Raw genomic sequence first — 25277 nt, forward strand, 5'->3', positions numbered from 1 at the left:
ACAGGGGGCGCGCTCCCTTGTCTTTGACAGCCACTTCATTTCCAATTGGGGGGAGTCCATGGAGAGGGAGGAAAAAGATGGATTTCTCCCCACCCCTTGAAAACGAGGCGATTCCAGCAGTTGTGTTTTGCCTTGAAACTTGCTGTCCTGGCAAATCAAAGGGGACATTCTCCCAGCGACCTCTCAGGAGCTCCCACCCTTAGCCAGGAGGGAGCAAGGATGGCTGGGGGCAGTTTGGCTCCTCCCGGCTTGCATCAGATCATTGGGGGGCCTCGCGTGCCTGCTCGCTCACGTGGCCTGCATGCTTCTAGCGGGAATGGGAAGTGCAGAGATCTTAATGTAGTAAGGGCAAGGGAGGCTGGAGCAGGAGGTTCTTGCATGGCAAGAGAGAAAGTTGCCTGAGAGAGTTGCCACTGGGAGAATGTCCCCTTCGGGTTGCTGGGACAGCAAGTTTCAAGGCAAATGCAGCTGCTGGAATTGGTGCTCCTGCAACTTAATGCGAGAAGCCTGCATTACTGGGAGCAGCAGCAGCAGCAGGCTTCACCGTCACACACACACTGCTGCCCAGCGTCTTCTTCGGGAGGCTTGCGGCCGTTTGCGCTTTTCTCGAGAGGTGACTGCCGGCAGAGCCTCCAGGTGGAAGATGAGTGAAGAGTGCAGTGGCGGGAGAGGCTGGCCGTCCCTGAAGCCAGCTCTCGAAGAAGGAGGCAGAGATGAGGCCCGAGGCTCGCTTCCCTGCCTCCTTCCTCCAAGATCTGCGGGCAGCAGGGAAAATGAGGCTTCTTTGCCAACCTCCAGAAATTTTCGCCAACTGGAAGGTATGTGTGTGAGAGAGAGGGGGGGTGAGAGAGAGTGAGAGAGAGAAAGAGAAAAAGTAAGAGAAAGAAAACGGAAAGGAGGAAGAGAGGAAGCGGAAGGAAGGAAGGAAAGAAGGAAGGAAGGAAGGAAGGAAGGAAGGAAGGAAGGAAGGAAGAAAGAAAGAAAGAAAGAAAGAAAGAAAGAAAGAAAGAAAGAAAGAAAGAAAGAGAAAGATGGGGAGGGGGAGAGTGAAGGAAGGAAGGAAAGAAAGAAAGAGGGAGAGAGAGACACACACACAAGGAAGGAAGGAAGGAAGGAAAGAAGGAAGGAAGGAAGGAAGGAAGGAAGGAAATTGAAAGAAAGAAAGAAAGAAAGAAAGAAAGAAAGAAAGAAAGAAAGAAAGAAAGAAAGAAAGAAAGAAAAAAAGAAAGAAAGAACTTACGATCTACAATTGAGGCCAAAATTTTGGTTGCTAAGCAAGAGTGTTAATGAGTTTCACCACATTTTACAAGTTGGCCACTCCCACCCGGTCACATGACTGCCAAGCCACGCCCACAAAATAGGCCACATCTACAGAATAGGTTCTAAAAAAAATTGAAACCCACCACTGGGCCACAGTCACATGTTTGTGGTCACAGTCTTGAGTTTTTTGAGTCTTCATTGTTTGACCGTCCCCTGCAGACAACCTTAAAAGGATTCCTTGGAAATGTTTCTATTTCATAGCATAGAGAGCACTAGATAGTAGCATTCTATTCTTCTCTTTCTTCCATCCAAGAGCAGGAGTTGGTTGTGGTCATTCATGTAATAACAGCAGAGGTTATCATTCTGAATGCCCATAGATAAAATTATGTTTATATATGGTCTTACTGACCATATATAAACATCACTCACACTGTAAATGTACAGGTTAATCCTCGATTTACAAACACAATTGAGCCCTGAATTTCTGTCGTTAAGTGAGACATTCATTAAGTGAGTTGTGCCCCATTTTACGACTTTTCTTGACACTGTTGTTAAGTGAATCACTGCAGTTGATAAGTTAGTAACCCGGTTGTTAAGTGATTCTGGCTTCCCCATTGACTTTGCTTATCAGAAGGTTGCAAAAGGAGATCACAAAGATCCTCGGACACAGCAAAGGTCATAAATATGAACCGGTTTGCCAAGCATCGGAATTTTGATCACATGATCACGGGGAGGCTGCAAAGGTCGTAACTATGAAGAACGGTCATGAGTCACATTTTTCAGGGCCGTTGTAACTTTGAATGGTCACTAAATGAACGGTTGTAAGTCGAGGACTACCTGCATTTGATTTCAAATTACTTTCATTGTGTTGAAATATTTTTTTTTTCAAAAGATTGAAAACCAGCTTCTTTGATTCTGGAACGATGCCATCTCTCCTTATTTTCATTTCACACAGTGTCAAGATTCTCCAGCCCCAGAGTAACACCAAGACTCAGCAGGAAGCGAGCGCTTTCTATATCCCCCTTGTCTGATGCCAGCATTGATCTCCAGACCATGATTCGGACTTCGCCCAATTCCCTGGTCGCTTATATCAATAATTCCAGAAGTAGTTCGGCTGCTAGTGGCTCATACGGCCATTTATCAGCAGGGGCAATAAGGTAAGGGAAGATGAAATATCTCAGGCGATGAAATTCTCAACTTTTCAGTTTCTGGCACAATCCTTATCTACAGCAGGAATTGGGAATTCATTTTCCCCAAGAGGCCAAACTAGGATTCTTGTGGAGAACTGGACCAATAGGTGCATACTGTGGCACATGAGCACATACATAAATTGAAGAGAAAAATAGCAATTGTCTTCAAAATAAAACCAATGGAGTTGCATTGCGTGCATGGCCTAGGAGGGAGCGGTCTACCGGGCCTTTGATGGCCTTAGGGGAGATCGGTCGGCTGCACCATAAGCAGCCCAAAGAGGGGCCTGTCTACCTGCCATCCAAAGCATGAGATAGGACTGCCAGGCTTGTCAAAACACTTAACTCCCCCCCCCCCATTGGTACTTCTAGACCAGTGGTTCTCAACCTTCCCAATGCCGTGACCCTTTAATACAGTTCCTCATGTTGTGGTGACCCCCAACCATAAAATTGGTGTCTCGGTTCCTAAGACCATCGAAAATATGTGTTTTTCGATGGTCTTAGGCAGGGCCGGATTTAAATGAAAAGAGGCCCTAGGCTATTCCACTTATGGGGCCCCTTCACCTCCCATTTTTAAGTTTGTAAATTACATGAGAGATAATAAAATACGCCATTACTGTGATATATATCAATATATTAAATGTTGTAATTGGTACTAACCTTTATAAAAAATGTGGCACGGATAATAAATAAAAATAAAAGGCCCCTCTTGATCTTGAGGCCCTAGGCTGAAGCCTAGTTAGCCTATAGGAAAATCCGGCCCTGGTCTTAGGTGACCCCTGTGAAAGGATCATTCGACCCCCAAAGGGGTCCCGACCCACAGGTTGAGAACCACTGTTCTAGGAGAAAAGCCATATTTAATTTTGAATCAGGACAACCAAGGAGCCAGCAATGGCCCAGAGATTATAAACCGCCTATGACTTATCTACAGTTAAAGCAACAGGCCCAGAATAAACAGCCTCATTCTCTCACATTCAGTCATATTTGTTTGGTTATTAAAATCAACGTTTTTCAAATGGAACTTGTGCAGATGTCTTGTTTGCAAACTGATTCCAAAGGCTTTTATTGGCATACAGAGATGAAGCTATTCCCTGATTTCAGAAACAGAGAGAGGTATGTTCTTTTTCCACTAAGTTGAAAGTGAGCAGGCCTCAAGTGGATTATTTTATGTTCTTCAGAAACTGTGCATCACTGTCAATTGTAAACAATTATTTAAAGTTTGTATCTATTTACCCAAGTTATCAACAACTGAGCTGATTTTCTCTGATTATTTATAAGTGTGTCAATCCTTACATGAACCAGTAATAAAAAAAAATATTATTAAAATGAGACACACTTCCTGGTGGTATGAGTAAAAATTGTTTTTAAGCGTCAGCACATTCTTGTACTTTATTTGGTAGAACTAGGGGGTATATATGTCCATTAATCACATTTCTAATTTATAGTAAGCAGTAATTCCCACATGTACAATTCCTCCCTTGAAGGATTCAAATAGCAGAAGCAGCAGGGCCACTGAATGACAGGAAACTATAGGAAACAGTACACAATATCTCAATAGAAATACTGACTTTGAATGATACATGGCTCCCCCAAAAATCTCTAGTGCTCATCAATGATCTTCTGATAATCTTAAACTGACCATGTGTAATTCATGGTCAGCAAAGAGATAATATGCAACTGACAAAGGCCAGTTCCAGTGAGCTTGTTAATCTCAGAAAACAAAACAAAACAGAAGCATAAAGTCAAGGGAAATTGCCTTAGGGCTGGAATGGCAAACCTATGGCAGGCGGAGCCATTTGTCAGGGCACATGAGGCCTTTTTTAAAGCCATTTTTCGCCCTCCCCAGGCTCCAAAAGCTTTATAGGAGCCTGGGGAGGGCGAAAAGAGCCTCCCCCTCCCTGGAGGCCCTCTGGAGGCTTCAAGAGCTTCCCTGAAGCCTCCGGAGCGCAAAAAAATGGCCCTAAGGGCAAACCAGAAGTTCAGGAACGGACTTCCGGTTTGCTCGTAGGGTCACTTTAAGCCCTCCAGAGGCTTCAGGGACCTTCAGAAGGCTTCCTTGAAGCCTCCAGAGGACTAAAAATGACACTATGAGCAAATTCTTTGCCCTCCGGAGGTTTCAGGAAAGCCTCCTGAAGGTCCCTGAAGCCTCCGGGGAGGGCGGGGGAGGCTGTTTTCGCCCTCCCCAGGCTCCTATAAAGCCTCTGGAGCCTGGGGAGGGCGAAAAAAGCATGCAAAAATGGGGGAGCGCCTCTCATGCACACATGCGCACTGGGGGAATTGCGCATTGCATTATGGGTACAGCACGCCCATGCACAACCCCCCTGCGCTCCCCCCCCCTTATGGCACACGAGCCAAAAAAGGTTCGCCATCACTGCCTTAGGGGGATTTCTTAGAAAATCCAGAATGCACCAAAAGAAAATGTAATGATCTAAAGTTATTGTTCATTAGGGTTCCAACTCATCCTGGTTACTTCTGTATATTTTGCAAGCAAAGATTTTAAGATTCAGAAGCAAGACAGGTGCATGGGACAGCCTGCTATATTGAGGAGAAGGAAGTAGCCCAGTCAGGCTGACTTCAACTCAGCAACTGCCCTTAGCAAACTTCAATAATTTATTGTAATTGTTAAAGGCTCCACCAATCCAGTTTGGTCTTTCTTCCTTCTCTCCAGTCCTGCCTTTACCTTCCCTCATCCAATCAACCCAGTGACATACCAACAAATTCTGAACCAGCAAAGAGGCCTGAGCTCAGCATTTGGACATACCCCTCCTTTTCTACAGCCATCTCCAACTTTCCCTACCCGGCAACATGTAGCTGTCATCTCGGTCAACTCTTCTCCTGCTCAGATCAGCAACAGCAGCAACTGCATCCCTGAGTCCAACCAGGTAGGATCCTCATCAGCACGGTTTCAGGTGGTCTTGTGGAAAGCACTTTCACAAAGCCTAGCATTAACCTTTTCAACTGCCCCTGTCACTTTCACTCATCACAACCCTAGCTTTTCATGTTAAATCATTGGCATCCCAAGTCTTCCCACTCACAGAGTGGTGTGGTGGCCTAGCAGTGGAGCTCTCCTCACAATCTGGAGGCTGTGAGTTTGATCCTAGGTAGAAGCAGATACTGCATTTCTCTCTCTGGGCATACTGAGAATATATCTGCTGAACAAATCTCCGCATTGGTGGCAGGAAGGGCATCTGGCCATTAAAACACTCTGCTAGCTGCATTCAGTTGCTTAGACTCCACCCCGCAAGGGACTATGCGGTCATTAAAAGGTGATGATGATCCCACATTTTCAAAGTTCTGGTCCCCCTCATAGAGTGCTCTTATCCTTGGCCAAGTGAGCCTCAGTGCTCGTGCTTCTCCAGCAGTGAATGCTGATGGGCTACAGTGATCAGCCATAAAATGAACTGGTACTCAGATTGTGAAGCAGCCGCATTGGTACAAGATTAACTTTGCATGTGTATTTGCCCTTAATCAGATATCATTTTGATGACCTAGTGCCTTTTAGTTGGTAAGTGAGGGCTGAATGTATCTATTTGGAAAGAATACAGCTATTTGTCCCCAATCTGCAGATGAATCAAAGTAAACTGAAGTCCCCAACTTGGGTGAAATCCATACAGTTACTCCAATTCATATTGAAGCAGCTAGTTCAAGCAATTGTGTTGCATGCTCATCAGCAGTGGGATGTGAAAAATAACACTGCAAAATATTTACTATCCAAAGGGTTTCATCTTTTTAATGGAGATGAAGATTTATTCCCCAGTAGCAGGTCTATCCTGAACCATAAATTAGGGGAACATAATATATGTTGGCCAAAGTCGGCATTTGATTGTGATGTTTTGTGCTGAAACTCCAAAATGGATACACCTAGATGATCATTTGATTTAATTTCAAACACAATTCACAGAATTGTTGCCAACATGAATAATAATGTTCCTTTACTGATGTGTTAAAATGTAACATTTATCAACAGCATTGGAGACCTCTGAGGGCCAGACCCATAATCTTAAGTGATCCCTTCTGACCCTGGGGCTGCAGGTTTTTTCTGCTACCTTACAAAATAATAATGTAATTTGTCCATCATAGACAAACATTAATACTGTACATTTCTGGCTGAAATACATTACAAGGGGTATTTCAATGAGCATAATAGTATTTGGAAAATGCAGGCAGATTTTTAAGGGAGAAAACCCCATCCATATTTTTGTTTCCTGGATTCATTTTCATCTTTATGTACAGCAGCTACTTATCAGTCATCTGAAACTGACCAATTTCAGTCAATTACAATGCCACAATGCTGCATTTATTCATGACCACTTAATTCATCTCCATTTTATTTTTGCCTTACTAGAACAAGCAAAGCAGTGAATCGGCCGTTAGCAGCACAGTCAATCCGGTAATTCATAAACGCAGTAAAGTCAAGACTGAAACAGAGATTCTACCACCAGCTTCTCCACCGACTCAGGTAACTCCTAAAGGAAAGACTACATTCAGTGCTTGGACTGATTGGCTAGAATGTTGTAATCCACAACTATTTGAGCAAATTATGAATTTGCAGTGAGGAAGAAGGCAGCAACCTCAAGTGTGGGATATACATTGTCTTTCAAATGCATTAAGTGATGGAGCCACACTGAAATTGAGAAGTGATCTTCTAGGTCAGGGGTGTCAAACTCAAACCCGGGGTGCTTAGATCTGGTCCGTGGGGCCACCCTGAAAACAGTGAAAGACCGGCCCTTGGTGCCTCTGCCAGCAAAAGGGGAGCTCAGGAGGGCTGCACATGGCCCTCCCGAGCTCTTTTTTTGCTGGCAGAGTTAAATAAAAAAGGATCCAATTGGAGTACTAAAAATTGATAAAATAAAATAAAACCAGGAGGTGCTACCACAAACACTCTCCGGCTGCAGCAGCTGCAGCTCCACCCTACCCCCCACCCCCCTTTGCTGGCAGAGGGTTGCAGACGGCCATTTCAGCTGAAAACGGAGCTCGGGGGCACTTTTTCACTGGCAGAGCACTTGGGCCACCACAGGCACCCCCGACATGAGTGACTTTGAGCTGGCCATGCCCATCCTGGCCGTACCCACCCCAGCCCCCTCGAGGTCAAACACAACCCTGATGTGGCCCTCAATGAAATTGATTGACATTAGAGGTGGTTTGCTGCTGGTGATACTGCCAGTTCAGTGCGTGCGCGCTTTGCTTCACTGTGCGTCTGCATAGTTGCCTATAAATAGGTCTGCACATGTATAGAAAATTAAAAATGCCCCCCAAAAACATGCCACAGTGACCGGGGAATCAGTTCAGGAGTGTGGCAAGCCTGCTGTCCCTAACGGTTTGGCAACCCAGTCGCAATTTCCACTACCAGTTCACCCCCCTCTGATTGACACCCCTGTTCTACGTGCTGGCTGATTAGCAATAGGTTTTTTCCTGACTGTTTCACCTAAAATTCTTTGAAATTGTTTACTGCAAAGATTGTTGCCATACAAATTACATTCTTTTTTGGTGTTAAATAGGCACACTCTCTACAGTGAGTGTTCAGGGTTGCAGTCTCAAGAATTTCAAGTACAGTTTCGTTCTAAAGTACAGGATTCAGGGATCTGAATTTAGCAAATTTGCAATTCTCGACAAACTGTGTCAGTGGGAATGTTTCAAGATCAGTGATCTCCTTCTGCACATCTCACCATGATTGCAGATTTCTACGAGCGATTGGAAAGGAACATGTTGGGAGTCCTTGGGTCATGGCATTTTTTTTTCAACAGACATGTCACACTGCATCTAAGCAACCGGAAGAAAGATGTTTGACACTTTTGACTCGCCAAGCGAGTGATAATGGCATCGGAGAGCAAAGATAGATGACAAGAAGAATTGGTGACACAATAGGAAGCTCCCAATAAGAGACTTGTTCCTCTTCAGGAAGCAATTGCTGAGAGCAGCATCCTTTACCCCAGTGACACAGTATTTGACACCCGGAAAGGCCCACCGGTTTATGTGTCCTTATCAGAACTGCTGAGTTCCAGGCTGCTTAGTGGCTGACACACTCTCTGACGGTTCTTTATCACAACTGTAAACTATTGGGAGTGCTCTAGGCACTTCATTTTCATGAAATATGAGGCTTGCTATTGTCAAGCCAACAGAAGAGTTTATGACAAATTTCTCTTTCAGTTCCAGTTCAGAAGCGGGTTTTGGCATGATGCATGGGGACAGCAACATGTGCAATCATCAGGGGGCTGGTAAAATTGATGAAGATAGCATATCTGGGAAAGATAAACATGCTGTAGTCAGCACGATTAGGGCAAAAAGACATCTCTCTAGAGCATTTGGTTTGGGAACTGCTCGGCATACAAAGACAGCAAAACAACACAGGATCTGAAACAACAATCCTGCTTTACTCCCAGCATAATCAAATCAGATAGCTGCTTTACACCAAGAGATGGGCCCAGAGACGGGAAAAGAGGATTTCCTCTCTCGCAGGGAAAAAGAGTTTGTAAAGGAATGTAAAGGGCATCCAAGTTGCAGAATTCCATCTGCCATTGGAAATCCTGATTCTGGGAATTGGCATCTGTGGCTAAGCATGGATTTCTTCACACATTTTATGTTTAGAATTCTCCTGGAAAATAATTTTACAGGTCCTCTGTAGAGTTTCTATGTGACTTATTTGCACACATACATATGTTCCACGAAAGCCCATTTCCTAGAAAGTCCCAATTAGTTAAATTTATTTTGTGTGTACCTTTGTGCCATTCTGTAATATAGACCTAAGTTGATTTCAGATGAATTAAACTTTTTTGGAAGTGTAGAATCACAGCCTCAGTTTATTGTCAGCATGGCAAACAGCAACACAAAAACATAACACAAGAATGTGTAACCTACTGGCAAGGTATACTAGGTTTTCTGCAGCATGTTAGGGGCATTCTTTCAAAATATGAGTATTGTTGTATTCCTGGTATACTTGTTCAATAGAAGCTACTATGCTCTTAGAACAGAAAGCTAGGTGTAAAAGATGGCAAATCTTTCAGCACTGCATTCTCATCAACAGCCCAACTATGCTCTTAAAGTATTGGCCATTTTGAACGTACAACACTCTTTAGTGAAAGAAAGGAGATGAGCTATGTAAAAAAAATAAGGACAGGGCTTCTATCACAGTCTCTGTCTTGATTCTTTTGACATGCCCTCCTATAGGCACTCTTGGTCCATTAATACTGGACAATTTTGACCAGCAACCATCCCAATGCATTACAATGTGTACTTGCTACTCCTTGACTAACTGTTTGCCTCTATGCTACCCTAACTTTTCAAAATTTAGGGTGATTTATAGAAATTATTGATATATAAGTAGCCTGTGTTTTCTCCAGTATTTTATAATAAGCAATCAACAGTGGGTGGTTTTGACTAATTAATCCAATCTCACTATCCACGGCCTTTAAAGAATTGTATAAAATTTAGAGTCGTGACAAGAAATCACCACGAGGACCTAAAGAATAAAATAATAAAACAAGACTCTTATTGATTCAGTTTGCCTATTAATGAACAAAGTGTTGCACCTAGAGGCAATCCACAGCAAGTTCTGAAAACCAATTGATATTGAAAGAATCGGATGCCAAGTAGGATTATAGATGCTTTTATATCAATGTATTCGAAGCCCTTTATGGGCATAATAAAAATAAAAGCAGCATTGTAAGGACACTGGAAAATTTAGGACTAAAGACTGCATTATGCTTAACCTTTTCATCAGAACTGGAAAACAGCCTAGTCTGGAAGAGTCATTTTTTAATTGCATCTTTGATAAAACTGATCTTTCTGAGGAGAATCTTTTTTTTTAAGGAGTTTGAATTGTCAGTTCTTTTAAATTCTGGAGAATTTAAAAGCTGGAGAAATAAAGAGTAAAAGACTATCATAGGATTCTATGCTTAGTTCTATCGTTTTATTATAGTATTTATGTTATTTTTACTTTTGGTTGGGAGCTGCCCACAATTGGTTATAAGATGGGCAGTTACATACATGTTTTAAGTAAATAAAGTGTAATTAACCACAACGCTGGACAAACTTCTGTCAGATTTCTTTTAAACATAGGTGGGTAGCCCGCAGTTGGGAGCTGAAATATGCTCACATGCACACCCAGCAGTGACACCCATTCCCATCGACCTCTCTCTCCCTCCCTCTCTCTCTCCCTCCCTCCCTCCCTCTCTCTCATCCCAGGGATTATGGAAGCAAACAGGAAAAGCTGGAGGGTTTCTCTAGGGACCTACTGAAGGTGGTGGGTGTTGACCTGTGCAACTCCTTTTGTTAGTTCAGGGTGACATGCAGCAGCATCCAAGTCACAGGCTGCCTAAGCATAGAATGCACAGTTTCTGTCACCCCCTTTTATTGATGCTGGACAAGTCCACCCAAAAAGCATATGCATCATACGCTTGTGTTATGTTTGAAGTCTTTCTTGACAATTGCACTGATTTCTTTTGCTCGTGCCATGAAATGTTGAAGCGATGAAAGAAGGCTTTTTCTCCATGTGCTTTTTCTGGAGAACACTGGAGCTCTGTTTCCAATGTCGGCACGTTGTTTTCAAATTGTGCTTTTCATTCTCTTCAATTGGGCATCCTATATTCCATCTCATATGTTATCTAACGTATCATATCGTTGTATTATACTCTCTTGTATTTGATCAGTTCTGGATGGGATCACTCTCCTCTTGAAAGATTTGCAGGCTGGAGGTGGCTCTGGAGAGTTAGGGCCCGTATGATTTATTTAAGCTGCAGGATCTTTCACTAGATTTGTCCAATACCTCAGCTACAGTACGGACTTTTGCAAATAGGCATCGTCTGGTTATGCTTATCTTTAGGGCTGTCTCTGGAACTTCAACTGTGTAAAATTCAAATGCCAAACTTTATCCGTTTTCCTATCTACAGATTTCTGGTCCAGAGCACTTTTTCTTATGGCCTCCCTACATACCAGTGAAGGGAGGGGTTTGAATTGGTTTTATTTCAGGTATAAAGTGGCCACTGCATCTTTTCTTTTTGTGAATGATGGAAATATCCTCCATGTTCCCTGCACCACAGGCTCATTGTAAGACACTTCTCCTTCAGCAATGTGTTCATGATTATGTGATCACCTGATTATGGGAAAGGCATGAAAGTGATATTAGATTAGGTTAACTCTGTTCATATCAACAGAGCTGATCACCAAAAATTGTAATTACTTTGGTATTCTAGGACAGAGTTCCCCAATCTTTCCAGGGTTGGGAGACGTTTCCATATTAGCATCCAGCACATGCAGCTCACACAAATGCACACACTCACCTGCCACTTCCACGGCCCAGTCCCAAACAGCTCACGACCCAGTAGTGGGCCATGGCCCAGGGTTTGGGGCAGGGGTGAGTTCTGGCTTCTTTTACTGCCGGTTCACTCAGGGACACGCTTCGGGCATGCACGCACTTGATGCACTCTACGCACACATGAGCAGAAGTAAAAAACAAAATGGTGGCATCTACGGTGCCACCGATAGAACTGGTTCGGGCGTGTGTCCTGCCAAGTTACTAGCTACTCGTCCGAACCGGTCCGAACCAGTAGGAACTCACCTTTGGGTTGGGGACCTCTGTTCTAGGAAGCCCTGGGAAAAAACTCTGCTCTGCTAAAAGAGGGAGGCTATTTTAACAATTCAAAAAAAGAGAAGTGAAGGCCCCTATTCCTGGTCACTTTGCATGCTGAATAAAGTATGCCCACTCTTTCTGCTATAGTGCCATGGATTTTTAAGAGCATGCCAGGCCCTGGCTAGACTTAGCTTCATGTTTGCATTTGTGCCATCATAGATTCTGTTGGGAGCAAAATATCCATTTGCCCCTGGATGAAGCAGAGGCAGAATTCTTATACATCCTACATTCCTCACTGTTTGCTTGAGTGCTTTTTTGGCTTAGGATTTAAATTTTAATGGAGTATCTTCCTGCATGCCTACTACACATATTTGGCCAGTGGCCCTCCCTTTCTCTTTCTCTTTCCCTACCATTCCAGGGAATATCCTGATGTCAGGTTTACACACAAAGCAACCCTACTTTAAAAAAAAAACCGTACCTGTCCTATTTTAAATCATTTCTATCAGCTTTTGTCCTTTACAGTTTGACTTTGCAGAACCTAGCTCTTGTTTTGTGCTTCATATTTGTTCCTTAAGTTTTGTTAATGAAAATGTGCGATTAAAGGCCATATCAATTTTTGAGAGCAAAATGAGTTTTAAGGAAGACAGATAGAGAAATAAAATGGCTGTTGAACACCCAGGCTGAAGATGTGCCTTTAATACAAAGAGGAATATTTGTTCACATTTTCTACCAACTGGCCAGCTTTATGGTGCTTGTCTCTTCCTGCAAGTATATTTCAGGTCTTCTTAAGCTGATCAGGAATGCTCTCTTCTTTGACACAATGGCACCTGCTCGCTAATCTATGGGTGACTAAGGATTTCTGGCAAAGCCAGTCCATCTTACTTAAAACGTTTTATATCTTACAGGAACTTCTGACAGACTTGAAAGAAGAACTTGATAAGGACGAATGCAAGCAGGAGCCTGAAGTTATTTATGAGACCAACTGTCACTGGGAAGGTTGCACAAAGGAGTATGATACGCAGGAGCAGCTGGTCCACGTAAGTGTTCTTAGGAAAGAGAGCCCTTGGATTGAGGATTTATCCTCCCATCATATCATGTGAGTTGCACAGCCAAAATTCAAACTACAAAGCTTTAAAATTGATCCAACTGGGCATAGGGAAACTTTGCCAAGTGAAGTCAAATGTTCAGATGAATGTAGCTGCAGGAAAGTCTTGGATAGTTTTCCATGTTTCTCAGCAGCCAGCATGAAAGAATAATTGTTACCACACACAGCCTTCTTGGATCAATACTGATCTGTTGCTGAACTTTATTGTAATCTGAAAACCTTTGTGGACTAATTACTGAGTGATCCAGTCTTGTGCTGATTGTGCAATGAAGAGATGCACTGAAGAGACAAGCAGGACTACTTCAGCTTGACACTCTGCTCTCCTGGCACTCACAGTCATGTCTGCTTCCTTGTCCTGCCTAACAGGTGAACATGTCCCAAGAGTCGTTACGATAGTACAGGTGATGATACCTCCCCATTGAAACTGGGCTTCTGCTAGATCCTGCTATCACTGTTCATGCTGTCTTACATTTTTCTTGAGGGAAAATATTAGGCAATTTTGAGTAGTGGCTGCCTTAGTATAAGGTGCACATCTAAATTAATCACCACTTAGCTCTCCTTGTTAGACTGGTATCTCATCTTTCTTCTGAGACCTTGTGTTCATTGTAATGGTATCCTTATGACATTTTGTGGAATACACTGGAGTAAGAAATTATGCATTTTTCCCACTAGTAGTTTATAAGATCTAGAGTCATCCAGAGATGTACTGGCCAGAAATCAGGAGCCAGAAAGTTCTAATCCTGCCTTAGATATAAAGCCAGCTAGGTGACTTTGGGCCAGTCACTGTCTTTTAGTCCTAGGAAGCAAGTATGAACAAACTTTGAAACTTTGCCAAAAAAAAAAACTCCAGCAGTCAACAGGAGTCAAGACTGACTCGAAGGCACCAAAAACAAAAATCATTCAATGTTGTTCAAAATTGAATTAATGAGGTCAGACTTTCTAACATTTCTTTGTTGGTCAAAACTTTATTTAAAAAAAAAACATTTCAACAATGACTAATATGAACACACTGTTAGGCACTACTGAGGAAATAACTATCCACCCTTAAAGATAGACCCTGTTTAAGAAACTAAAAACGAGTTTTACAATAAGATTACAGTAACACAATCTTGCAAGTCTGAATGGACTCTCCCCCATGCAGACACCCACTTATCTTCATGAGAACCAGGGAAGGTTTTGTCTGCAATGTTTACTCTAGTTACAGTTTTGCCCCAAACTCAGATTTCTTTTATCTGAATGTTGGTTATGGATCTTCCTCTTATTTCTCAGTGAGCATTTCTTCTGCTCATTACAATGGTCTATGACCTCTTCCTCATGATCACATTAATGTGTATCCCTCCAATCACAGCAGAGGTAAAATATTATGTGGACATAATTTGCATTACTTCACTGTCTGATGTCTATTGTGCCTCTTTAGAGAAATGCCACTGTAGTGAGTGATACACTTCAACTCAGATGTTATTTGTTCATCACACTGCTCGGCCATAACATTTGTTGGATGACTTTGGTCTTCAGGCATAATACTAAATCCATGAGCCTCATGCATAACCTCTTTAAGCAGCTATAATGAAGCCTTAAAGGTGATTTGATTCATGATATCACGACCCACACAAAGTAATAATATGTTACAAAATGACACCTAAAGCAGAGCTGACGCTTGGATTGCCATTTGCTCCCACCTTGTAGGCACTTGTCTCTATTCACTCTTTCTCCTTCCTTCAATACAATAAATACAAGCCAGTTGTTTACTTTTGCTTTTGATTCTTAACAAACCAGTTCATCATTGTTTGTAAAAATGGTTTTTTCCTATTCAAATGCAATAGTGTTTGCCCAAAACTGTTCATATAAACAACTTCTGATAGGCAAAGAGTGTCATGTCATGGCTTGCCGTTATATCAAAAATGACTCATTATTTTCCATCAAATTACGAGGAAGTAGTGAGATAATTCTACTCTAAAAGAATATTGTTCTAAATTCTACAGAGAAAAGGAAAGGGTGATTTTTTTTAAGCCTGTCTAAAATAAATGGGGGTTTGCAAAACTCTGAAAAGTAAAAGTCAATTGAAGAATAATCAGGAGAGCCCTGAGCCAGGGAAAACATGCTGCTGCAAAGTATTAGACAGGAATGCATATGAAGAATTTAGAAAGATAACATAAGATTGTGCTCTCTGTGCAGTTATTAAAGGAAGTTTTGCTTTCACATGAATGCTTCTCCTCAAAAGTATCCAGGCTCATATGAGTTGTGTGTCTCTAGGGATGCAGCACACATGTTAAATCTCAGTGTTAAATGGGGGAGGGGGGAAATCCAGATTCTAAGAACCCCTTCAGGTATTGCATTTTTAAGACTTTGTATCTAGAAACAATTATACGGTTGCAAAATGGTTTGTTTCATATTCTTTGACTATGGATAATTATATGTGATTATATTTTTCTTAAAATGTAGTAAGTCAGCCTTAAAACAAGATATAATATTTCAACTTCTTAACAATTTAATAACTTGAATAACTTCTTAACAATTTAATATTTGAGTAAAATTAGATTTACTAGGTTTGGGCTATAAGAACCTAGAAAAATTACCAGATGCCAGAAAAGTTATGTTAGTCTCTTGGCTGTCCTCTGGTGATCTCCTATACTTTTGCAACCTTAGAACCAGGATCCCCTGAAATCTTATAGATCAGAGGATAAAAATACAGATAAAAATCTGTTTAAAAATACAGAACACAGGATTTGTCCTTCTGCCATCCACTTATCCTGTTACAAGTGATTTAAGAATTTTTCAATAATTATTTAACCAGGGATCATTTTCAACAACACATCACTAAGTGGAGGCTGCGGACAGGCAGAGGTAATATCAGTTCATGTAACGGAGCTGGTCTTAGTGTCTTCTCCCATATCTTCAGACTCCGTAGTAGCAGATACCTTTGGGGTTCTAAGGGTTCACAATCAGGTCAATTTCATTGTGTAACTATCACCACAGAAGACCAATCCTTTGTATGGCAGAATTACATGGCATCCACATATGATTCTACAGTACACTACTTATACTCTTCGTTTTTCTTAATAGCTGTATGCACATTACACAGTTTCCACTTTGATACTTCATTATTTGTCATGAATTTTTCTGAAGCAACCTTAGAATTCTGTTTGATGTGAGTGCGAGAAAATCTCAGACAGTACCCCATCAAAAACCTACAGATCTCTTCAAGCAGTGAAAGGCCTATTAAACCAGCATATGTTGGCCTGAGTTGTTATAAGGGCAACAGCTAGTAGCCTAAAGAAGATGTTCTTATAGATCTAAGGGAATAAGCAAGCGAGCGACATCAAATAAGAACTGCCCTATTATCACAATAAGGAAGAATCACAGTTTTTATGCTGTGGATTTAAATTATTCCTTATGGGCTTTCATATTAGCAATGCTCTGTTTAGATCACATTTTGGGAACATGTTAACTCTTTCTTTCTTTCTTTCCTTCTTTATGTTGATGCAAAATGAACTTGTAATGCAACTGAAATTTACTCAAAGCTGTCTGCAATCCAAGAATGTCCTCAAAGTACATTCTACAAATACACAGAGCAAAAGAAGCTTGTTCCTGCACGTTGCCTGAATGACAAGTCTGCGGGGGGGGGGGGGGACTGCTTCAAAGCTCTTGTTGGAACAGTAGGCAATAAATGTAACAAACTGACCTAAATAACTGGCGATTGTATGTTTCATTTGAAAAGAGTTTGAACCAGAACAGGATTAAAATTAAGAAACCCTTATGCTCTAAGTGTTCCTCTGACCAGGTTTTGTGATTGCTGTGGATTGTGAAGACAACAGGTTATGAATCCATAACACAAAGCATCCGGAGGGCAGAAGGATTTCCCTAACTAAACATGTACATTGATGCATTCTGAAATATCTGACACTGCGTTTTGAAGCCAGACCTCCTCTGAGCAAATTGCAGGGAGGGTGAAGTTTAAAATAGAACTTTTGGGGAGGTGGGGCTTCAAATCTGTGTTTACTCCTGACAAATGCCCAGACCACTCAGTCCCTGAAGTTTTCTTGTCAAGGTTTTTAGAAGTGAAATAAGAAGTACTGGCCCAAGGTCACTCAGCTGGCTTTATGCCTAAGGTGGGACTAGAACTCATGGTCTCCCAGTTTCTAGCCTGATGCCTTAAGCACTACAACAAACTGGTTCTCAAAAGAGCAAAAATTGCAGGGATTTGTCCAGACAGACATTGGGAGTCAACGTTGACTGAAAGGCACCCAAAAGAAAAAGACACAAATTACACTTAACTAAGCCCACTTACCCAAAACAACTGCATTAATAATACAGTGACAGGATTTTATTCATGTAAGAGCAATCCAGACCTTCTAGGCAACCTGTCAAGGAGAGACCCGAGCACAATAAGATGCCCTTCCATCTTCCTGGCAGAAGTGACATGGGGATGCCGAGCGTCTCATTTCACAGCCCAGCTTCTTCTTCTTCTTGCCTTTCAGCACATCAACAATGATCATATTCATGGGGAAAAGAAGGAATTTGTTTGTCGCTGGCAGGAATGTACCCGGGAACAGAAGCCTTTCAAAGCACAATACATGCTAGTGGTGCACATGCGAAGGCATACTGGAGAAAAGCCCCACAAGTGCACGGTAAGAGAGTGTCACTGCGGAAGTGTGCTCAGCCTGAGGCGTTTTGCAAACAAGCTACTGCAAGGCATGTGCCTCTCAGCTTCCCCAGCCAACACAAGCAGATCAGCAGCGCCTTGCAATCTGGAGCAGATTAAAGATATAAACTCTTTCCTCTGCCATAGCACTGAGCGAATGAGAGGAAGACCCTTTCAGTGGCAGAGAAGGAAAAGAGGATCTCTCTCTCTCTCTCTCTCTCTCTCTCTGATCTGCATCTGATTGGAAGGAAAGTCTTTAGGACCTCAAGGTAGAAAAACCCAGGATTTCTTTGCAAAGGTGGGGTCTGGTGCAGAAGGAGGGGAAGGAAAGATGTTTGGCAGGCGAGAACCCCACACTCTGATTTCAGCCTCTGCCCCAGATGTGGGTTGCCAATTATTTTACTACCGGTTTGGACGCGCTCCCGCGCATGCTCGCGTGTGCGCACAATGCTTCTGCGTATGTGGACGGAGCTTTCTGCCGCAGCTACTGCTGGTTTGGCCGATCCGATCCGAACTAGCAGCAACCCACCTCTGCTCTGCCCCAAGTCTCCAATACTATAATTCCCCACATGTGGCCATAAACACAGAGCCGGTTTCAGTATATGAAGAAAAATCCCTGCATTTCTTACTGTCTACACACTTGTGCTTATTAAGTATATAATATGCAGCAAAATATCCACTGTGTATCCAGCAAAAGAGCAAAAGATTTGCAAAGAGCAAACCAAGAGGAGATTTTATGCTGTGTAGCCACTATCTCCTGCAGATTAGCAAAGCAGAGATTTCACAGCAAGCAAGGCTCTGATTCTCCTCCTTCTGATGGTCTCCTATTAAAGAAAATTAATTATGTCTGATTCATGTCCCCCATTTTGATGTGTTCTTTATTTGAAACACCACAAAGTAATTTGAGAATTCTAAGGGTTAAAACAATGTCTCCTGCAGTGGTGAAATCTAATTTTTTTTGCCATCGGTTCTGTGGGCGTGGCTTGGTGGTGGTGGGGGTCATGTAACTGGGTGGGTGTGGCCACCTTTTTTTTCACTTTTTAAAGCTTTTTTTTACTACCAGTTCGGGTGAACCTTAGCATTTTTTGCTAGCAAACTGGCAAAACCAGTAGCATTTCACTCCTGGCCTCTTGCATCCAGGAATGGAAGCATCTAGCCAGCTGTGATTCCATTGGCACTTTTAACTTCAGAGCTAAAGACTCCTTCCACACAGGGCCAAAATCTAAATTAAAATTTCATTTACTGAAGAAGTGTCCAGGTTCCTTGTGCAACATGTCTCAGCCTTCCCTTGTTCTTTAAAAGTCAACTGAGATAAGGAATGGGATATCAAACAGAAGGTCAGGTTACAAACTTCTTCTTGCATCCTTATTCAGGATAAAGAATTGGATGGAAGTCAATCCCATCGGATACTGAGATCCGGGCATAGAAATAGGAAACTGGTTGGCCAACTGCTCAAATATGGAAGTTTGCATTCAGAATTGCTATGTGCTGGTTAAAGGTTTTGGTGTATTTTGCTACAATTGAGTGACTATCCAGATCTCTGCAGCCCAGTTCTGAACACAGATTCTAACAGGAATGCTTCATGCATGAAAATTGTGATGAAGAGAGCCCCAATGAGTGGATTGGTCTTAAAAGTACAAGCACCTGCTTTCCATCAGTTGCCCAGATCACAAATTGCATTAAAAAAAGAAAAAAAAAGGGGGGGGGGAGGACCTTCTCTGTCTCAGACTCCTCATGAAAGCTAAGATCTGCCTGGGATTTATTCTCTTCAAGAGATTAAAACCAGATGAGATGGAAAAATGCCTCCAGCTGATTAACACTCCCATTTTCTTTCATTTTTTTTAGTTTGAAGGTTGCTCCAAAGCCTATTCGCGGCTAGAGAACTTAAAGACACACCTGAGGTCACATACAGGAGAAAAACCTTATGTCTGTGAACACGAGGGCTGCAATAAGGCCTTTTCAAATGCTTCCGATCGAGCAAAGCACCAGAACAGAACACATTCCAATGAGGTAGGGAATGTTTTTATCAAACTTTTTTTCTTTTTTTATATAAAAAGATTTTTTTTATTCTCTTATATACCACTGTAAGTATACGTTCACATAATTGTTATTATTCTTTACATTTGTCATTCTTATACATTTGCTATTCCATTTAATAGGTTATAATATACAATTTGGGTTGCTTTATTTACCATCCCTTCCCCCTGTTGTAACAACACTTTAATTTCCCTTTATTTTCTCCCTCCCTCCTTTCTCTACTTTCTTCCTTCCTCTTCTCCTTCCCCTTCCTTCTTCCCTTACCTCTCCCCTACTCCTACTCTTCTTCTTCCCCTTCCTATCCTCTCTCCTTCTCTTCCTCTCCCTTCCACCCTCCTCTCCTTACCTCTTGCTCTTTTTTTTCTATGTTGCTAATAATATGCAGTGATTTGTATTATAATCCTACCATAGTGACTTTTTCTCATATATTGTGCTGGAAGGGGAGATGTTGCTAGACTAATACCACCACATTTTCTCATATAAATTGGGCCAGATTGAGTAATCCTCCTGCTCAGTTTTAATTGGTATATTTGTGAAATAAATTCACCAAGCTAGCCTCTGAGTGCCTAAAACTAAATGAAATGGCTGGCCTTGGGAGTGCGTAGGGCTGGGGCACAAGACCAATGTTGTGTCCTCTTCTTTGCTAATTAAGATCCATTATTAGTAACTGGGGAAGGTCAGGAAATTGCATTTATTGTAACAACATGTGATGGTCTGCTGCAAATGGCTAATGCTGAGGTTGAAACTTATATTACCACTAATTAAGCAAAGGACAGTAAGGGGAAATGCTCCAGAGTTCTGAAAAACCGCTGGGACTGGGTACCATTAATTTATAATCTAATCATAAGTATACTTTATAATGAACAAGTGGAACAATCTAAGCAGAAAAAAGTGGTATCGGATTCAAAAACTCGGGGATCATTGTCAGTGATGTACCCCAGTGAGGTGCTTTTGAAGCTCTTTCGCCACCTCACCGCTTCCTTTCAAACAAATATTTTTGTTAACAAATACCATCTCATGTTTGTTATGGATGGCTCGAAGGCAAAATACAGCGTTGGTGACAGAAGGCTACCACTGGTAAGAAGTGGAGCCATCAAAACCCTTCATTAAGCAGGGGAAATTTTGCCCCCCTAAGAAAGAGGGGTGGGGAGAGAAAATTAAGATAAGCCAAAGTTGTAGCTGCACCCCAAAGCAGGCCCATGAGTCAAATAGTCTGCTTGTAGGCAGCTCACACTTAGCTAGGTAGATTTACCAAGAGGCAACAAATTCTCCAGATGGGATTATTGTAAAACTCTCAACTCTCTTTCTTTTTTCTCTCTCTTGCCTCTTTCCCTTTTTCTGTCTGTCTCTCTCTCTCTCTTCTGAAGTTATTTATATGTCTCTCTTCCCTCAAAGGCAAGGCTGGTGGAAGCTTCAAATTGGCCTCTTTTCTTTTCTTTTCTTTTCTTTTCTTTTTGAGCAGATCTAAATTATTGTATAGTTTCCTCCCTAAAGAAATGATGCTTGGCTTCTTATTATTATCTCTTTAGACCCTCAGCAAAGGTAACATTGTTGCCTTAAATGTTTTAAGAATGTTGCTTGTTTCTGGTTAATCTCTACTTGCAGAAATTGTAACTATTGTGTTATTCGGTTTATTTGCACATCCCCCTGCATGCCCATCAAATGAGATGGATGAAATGTAGACAATGGAATCGATTCAGGGGCTTTGCGAGAGGAGAAAGATAAAACTTTCCGGGTGGGTTCAGAGGACTGATTACAATAAAATAGGAACATCCTTAATAAAGGAGTTTCTAATTCATTTTGGAATAGTGTCAGCCATCTTTTATGTTCCGATCATTGGGATCTGCTACCCCAACTCGGTCTTAAACATTTTTGCTCAAAGGACCCTTTTTATTTTCAGTTTAGTTAATTATTTTAAAAACTGTAAATATTTTTAATAATAAATATTATTTAATAATAAAATATTATTTCATCTTTTTAAACTACCCATCTCCCACACAGAGAGACTAGTGCAGTGGTGGGTTCCTACCATTTGGATCAGTTCGTCCGAACCGGTAGTGGTTTGGCGGCCTGGGTCGCTGGAACCGGCAGCAACCCAAGCCTGCCACGCCCCCAAACATTTTTTCGGGTGGCACCATAGGCACCGCCATCTTGTTTTTTGCTTCTGCGCACGTGCAGAACAATTTTTATTGATCTGTGTATGCGCACACTGTGCCCACGAGCAAACCGGCAGTAGTGCCTGCCGGAACCCACCCCTGGACTAGTGTGTCTAGGTCCTACCTTTAATCCTATTAGGAAGTGCAGAAGGGCCTGTGAATGAATATAAGGCACTCTTCTTACCTGGGAAACTAGATTGTTTCCATCCTTCTGATCTTACCCATCCATCTTAGAAATGGGTGAATTAGCTAGTAGGATTTTACATTCCCTGTGTATGGAAAGCGATATCTAAATCAGAATTAAGGAAAGTTAAAAAAAGTATTTTGCACAAAAGCTAAGCAGTAAATTAGCATTCTTTGGATGGTCTCCTTCTAAGAACTAATGGAAAAAGTCTTGAAGCAGCCTGAAGCAGAATGTTACATGAATCCAGCCTTTCAGAAGGAGATACCAGAACTATCTTGCTGAAAGCAGATTTGAAGAAATGCATTTTGCTTGGGGGAGGGGGAGGGAGGGTCTCTTTTCTGCTTGCTTGTTTGCTTGCTTCTCTCTCTAACTGTAGAGCCTAACACTGTTTATTTGTGCTGTGGTTATCAGTGGCAGCTCAAATTTTCAAAGTTATGGTATCGTCTTCAAAAATCACTGTGGGGCTTTGAATTTCACTCCACAGCATAAACAGCTACCCATTTGACAGTTGGTGGAGATGTGCGGGAGATCTGATGGGCTACAAACCCAGTTCACATTGACTCTACTTTCTGTAGAATAGGATGTCTCTCTCCCTCCCATCAACGACCCAAGCTAATTACATTTGAAAATAAAAGTTGCCCTAAAGAGATTTCTTGCATGTCCCAGGCACATCCCGTGCTAATCTTCCTAATGCAGTAATGTGAACAAATGGACATCAGTCCAATGCAATTATTGGGCCAAGTGTTAAAATGCTTTGACAATTCACAATTTCTCATTTTCCATTTGGACTTTGCATACGCAGGATTCTTACACTGGAATCATCCTTTCATTGATTATGAATAGCTAAGAAGAATGAATAGATCCAAAGGAAGGCCACATCGAGATTGTTTGCAAACCAAGCAAATCTGACAAAACAAGCTATCTACTCCTAAAGTGTTCCTCTTTCAGCAACATTAAGGTCCCAGAATGTAAAAATACACTTCTGTCTGGGTAGTGATAGTATCTATGATACGTACACAAGTTGCTGTATATTTAAAACATATCAGCCCCATGTCACAAAATAACAGAATAACAGAGTTGAAAGGGTCCTTGGAGGTCTTGTAGTCCAACTCCTGCTCAGGCAGGAAATTCTATACCATTTCAGACAAATGGCAGTCCAATCTCTTCTTAAAAACCTCCAGTGTTGGAACGCCCACAGCTTTCGGAGGCAAGTCCTGATTAATTCCACTGATTAATTGTTCTGACTGTCAGGAAATCTCTCCTTATTTCTAGGTTGGTCATCTCCTTGATTAGTTTCCATCCATTGCTTCTTGTCCTGCCTTCAGGTGCCTTGAAGGACAGGTTGACCCCCCCTCTTCTCTGTGGTCCCGGTGCTTTTGGTTTTTCTTGCCTAAATGTAAAAAAAAATTACCTTTCTCACATACTTTTCTTACCTTTCTCACATTCTCACCATTTTCTCTCCACAAAACTGCCACTAAACTACATATCTCGGCTGTTTTATTATTATTTTGGTGAATCACTTCAGCTTTGTTATTTTGGGCAGAAACCCTATGTCTGCAAGATCCCAGGCTGCACCAAGAGATACACAGACCCCAGTTCTCTCAGGAAACACGTGAAGACGGTGCATGGACCGGATGCCCACGTCACCAAAAAGCAACGCAATGACATTCATCTGAGGCCACCTGTCCTTAAGGAAAACAATGACAATGAAGCAAGTGCCAAGCAAAGCAGCCGGTCTACTGAAGAGCGGACGGAGGCAAACAGCACCACCGCAGGCACAGAGGACAGTTTACAAGTCAAAACGATAAAGACAGAGAAGTCTGTGGTAAGAGAAGCACTTGCTTTAGTCGACTTATTGACAGTACTGCATAATATGTAGCAAATAGATATTGACTCTTTCTCCACCTCACCCTCAAACACACAGATGTGCAATCTTTTCTGATCTCCCAGTTTAGATTTTGCCTTAGCCCAGCTCCATTTTTTTCAGCATCCTTTGCATGTCAGATTTAAGACATGTATAATAGATATTTACATACATAAGCCCAACAAAAGATGAAAAATTAACATTTGGAATTTCTCTCTAAGAATGGGAAAACTGTTTTTCCTGATGAATGAAACAGCAGACTAGCTTTTATATTACACTGTGATTAAAATTTAATAGGATTCCCAGGAGCACATCCATGAAATACACTTGTCCACCCTCAGAGAGATAATATTTTGAATTTTAATAGCAAATAAAGCTACAATTGCCAGAGTATTCTTCTTTTGTACAAAGACTTTATTTTTCTGATGCCTATGTTCTAAGCAAGACCATAATTATGCTCTGTCCTAGTATTGTCCATTTGGTTGTCCAAACTATTATGAAAAGACGCTTTGAAAACTCAGTGCGACAAGCTCCAAACCACAATTCAGATGTAGAGTTCTATGCTACATTCTTGACACATTACGCAAATTATACCCTCTCTAAATATCCTAGCAAAGTTGTGATAAACTTTCCTACTCCTGTGACAACTCACCTCAGCATCTGCTCTGCTTTTCTTGCTTTCCTCAATTTTTCTCTTTAGTTGCAGTATTTAGTGACACAGGCAGGCATTGTTGTTATTACTTGCAAAGTCATGTCCGACCTATCGCGACCCCATAGACAACATTCCTCCAGGCCTTCTTGTCCTCTACCATCCCCCGGAGTCTATTTAAGCTCACGCCAACTGCTTCAGTGACTCCATCCAGTCACCTCATTGACGCATACTAACTTGGAAATTTCAGTATGAGGACAGGAGCATTTTGCAATGAGAAGATAATTGTGTGTTGTCTATTGTGTTCTTCGTCTTAATTTTGACTAGAAGCTGGTGGAGTTTCTCTCCCCTAGCAAGAAAGATGGACAAGAGGACATATTGCTTAAAATATTAAATAAACATTCTTCTTCCCAACAGAACCTATGGAAAATGCCCATATTTGTATGTGAATGAATGTGTGTGGCCTGGTCTGGCTTTATTCATCTGGCTAAAATATGGGCCATGGCCAGGGGTGGGATTGAAAATTTTTAGCAACTGGCTCTCTGTTCACCCCACCCCTGGCCATGGCATGTTCTTTCCAAAGTAATCAAAAGTAAACGAAACTCAACCACTGTTTTTTAAAATAATA

At 41.8% G+C, this 25277-nt stretch overlaps 1 protein-coding gene across 1 annotated transcript in view; it reads left to right on the forward strand.

Moving 5' to 3' along the window:
• The window catches only part of GLI2 (GLI family zinc finger 2), a 270161-nt gene that overhangs the window by 233626 nt on the left and 11258 nt on the right, over positions 1 to 25277 (forward strand). The window contains exons 6-12 of the mRNA XM_081968304.1: positions 2216 to 2417; positions 5116 to 5329; positions 6793 to 6906; positions 12918 to 13049; positions 17596 to 17745; positions 19605 to 19769; positions 23680 to 23961. Coding sequence (XP_081824430.1) covers positions 2216 to 2417; positions 5116 to 5329; positions 6793 to 6906; positions 12918 to 13049; positions 17596 to 17745; positions 19605 to 19769; positions 23680 to 23961 — 1259 coding nt within the window. The remainder of the gene's footprint in view (positions 1 to 2215; positions 2418 to 5115; positions 5330 to 6792; positions 6907 to 12917; positions 13050 to 17595; positions 17746 to 19604; positions 19770 to 23679; positions 23962 to 25277) is intronic.

Source organism: Natrix helvetica, assembly GCF_964273705.1.
Source record: "Natrix helvetica genome assembly, chromosome: 1".
Classification (NCBI taxonomy): Eukaryota; Metazoa; Chordata; class Lepidosauria; order Squamata; family Natricidae; genus Natrix; species Natrix helvetica.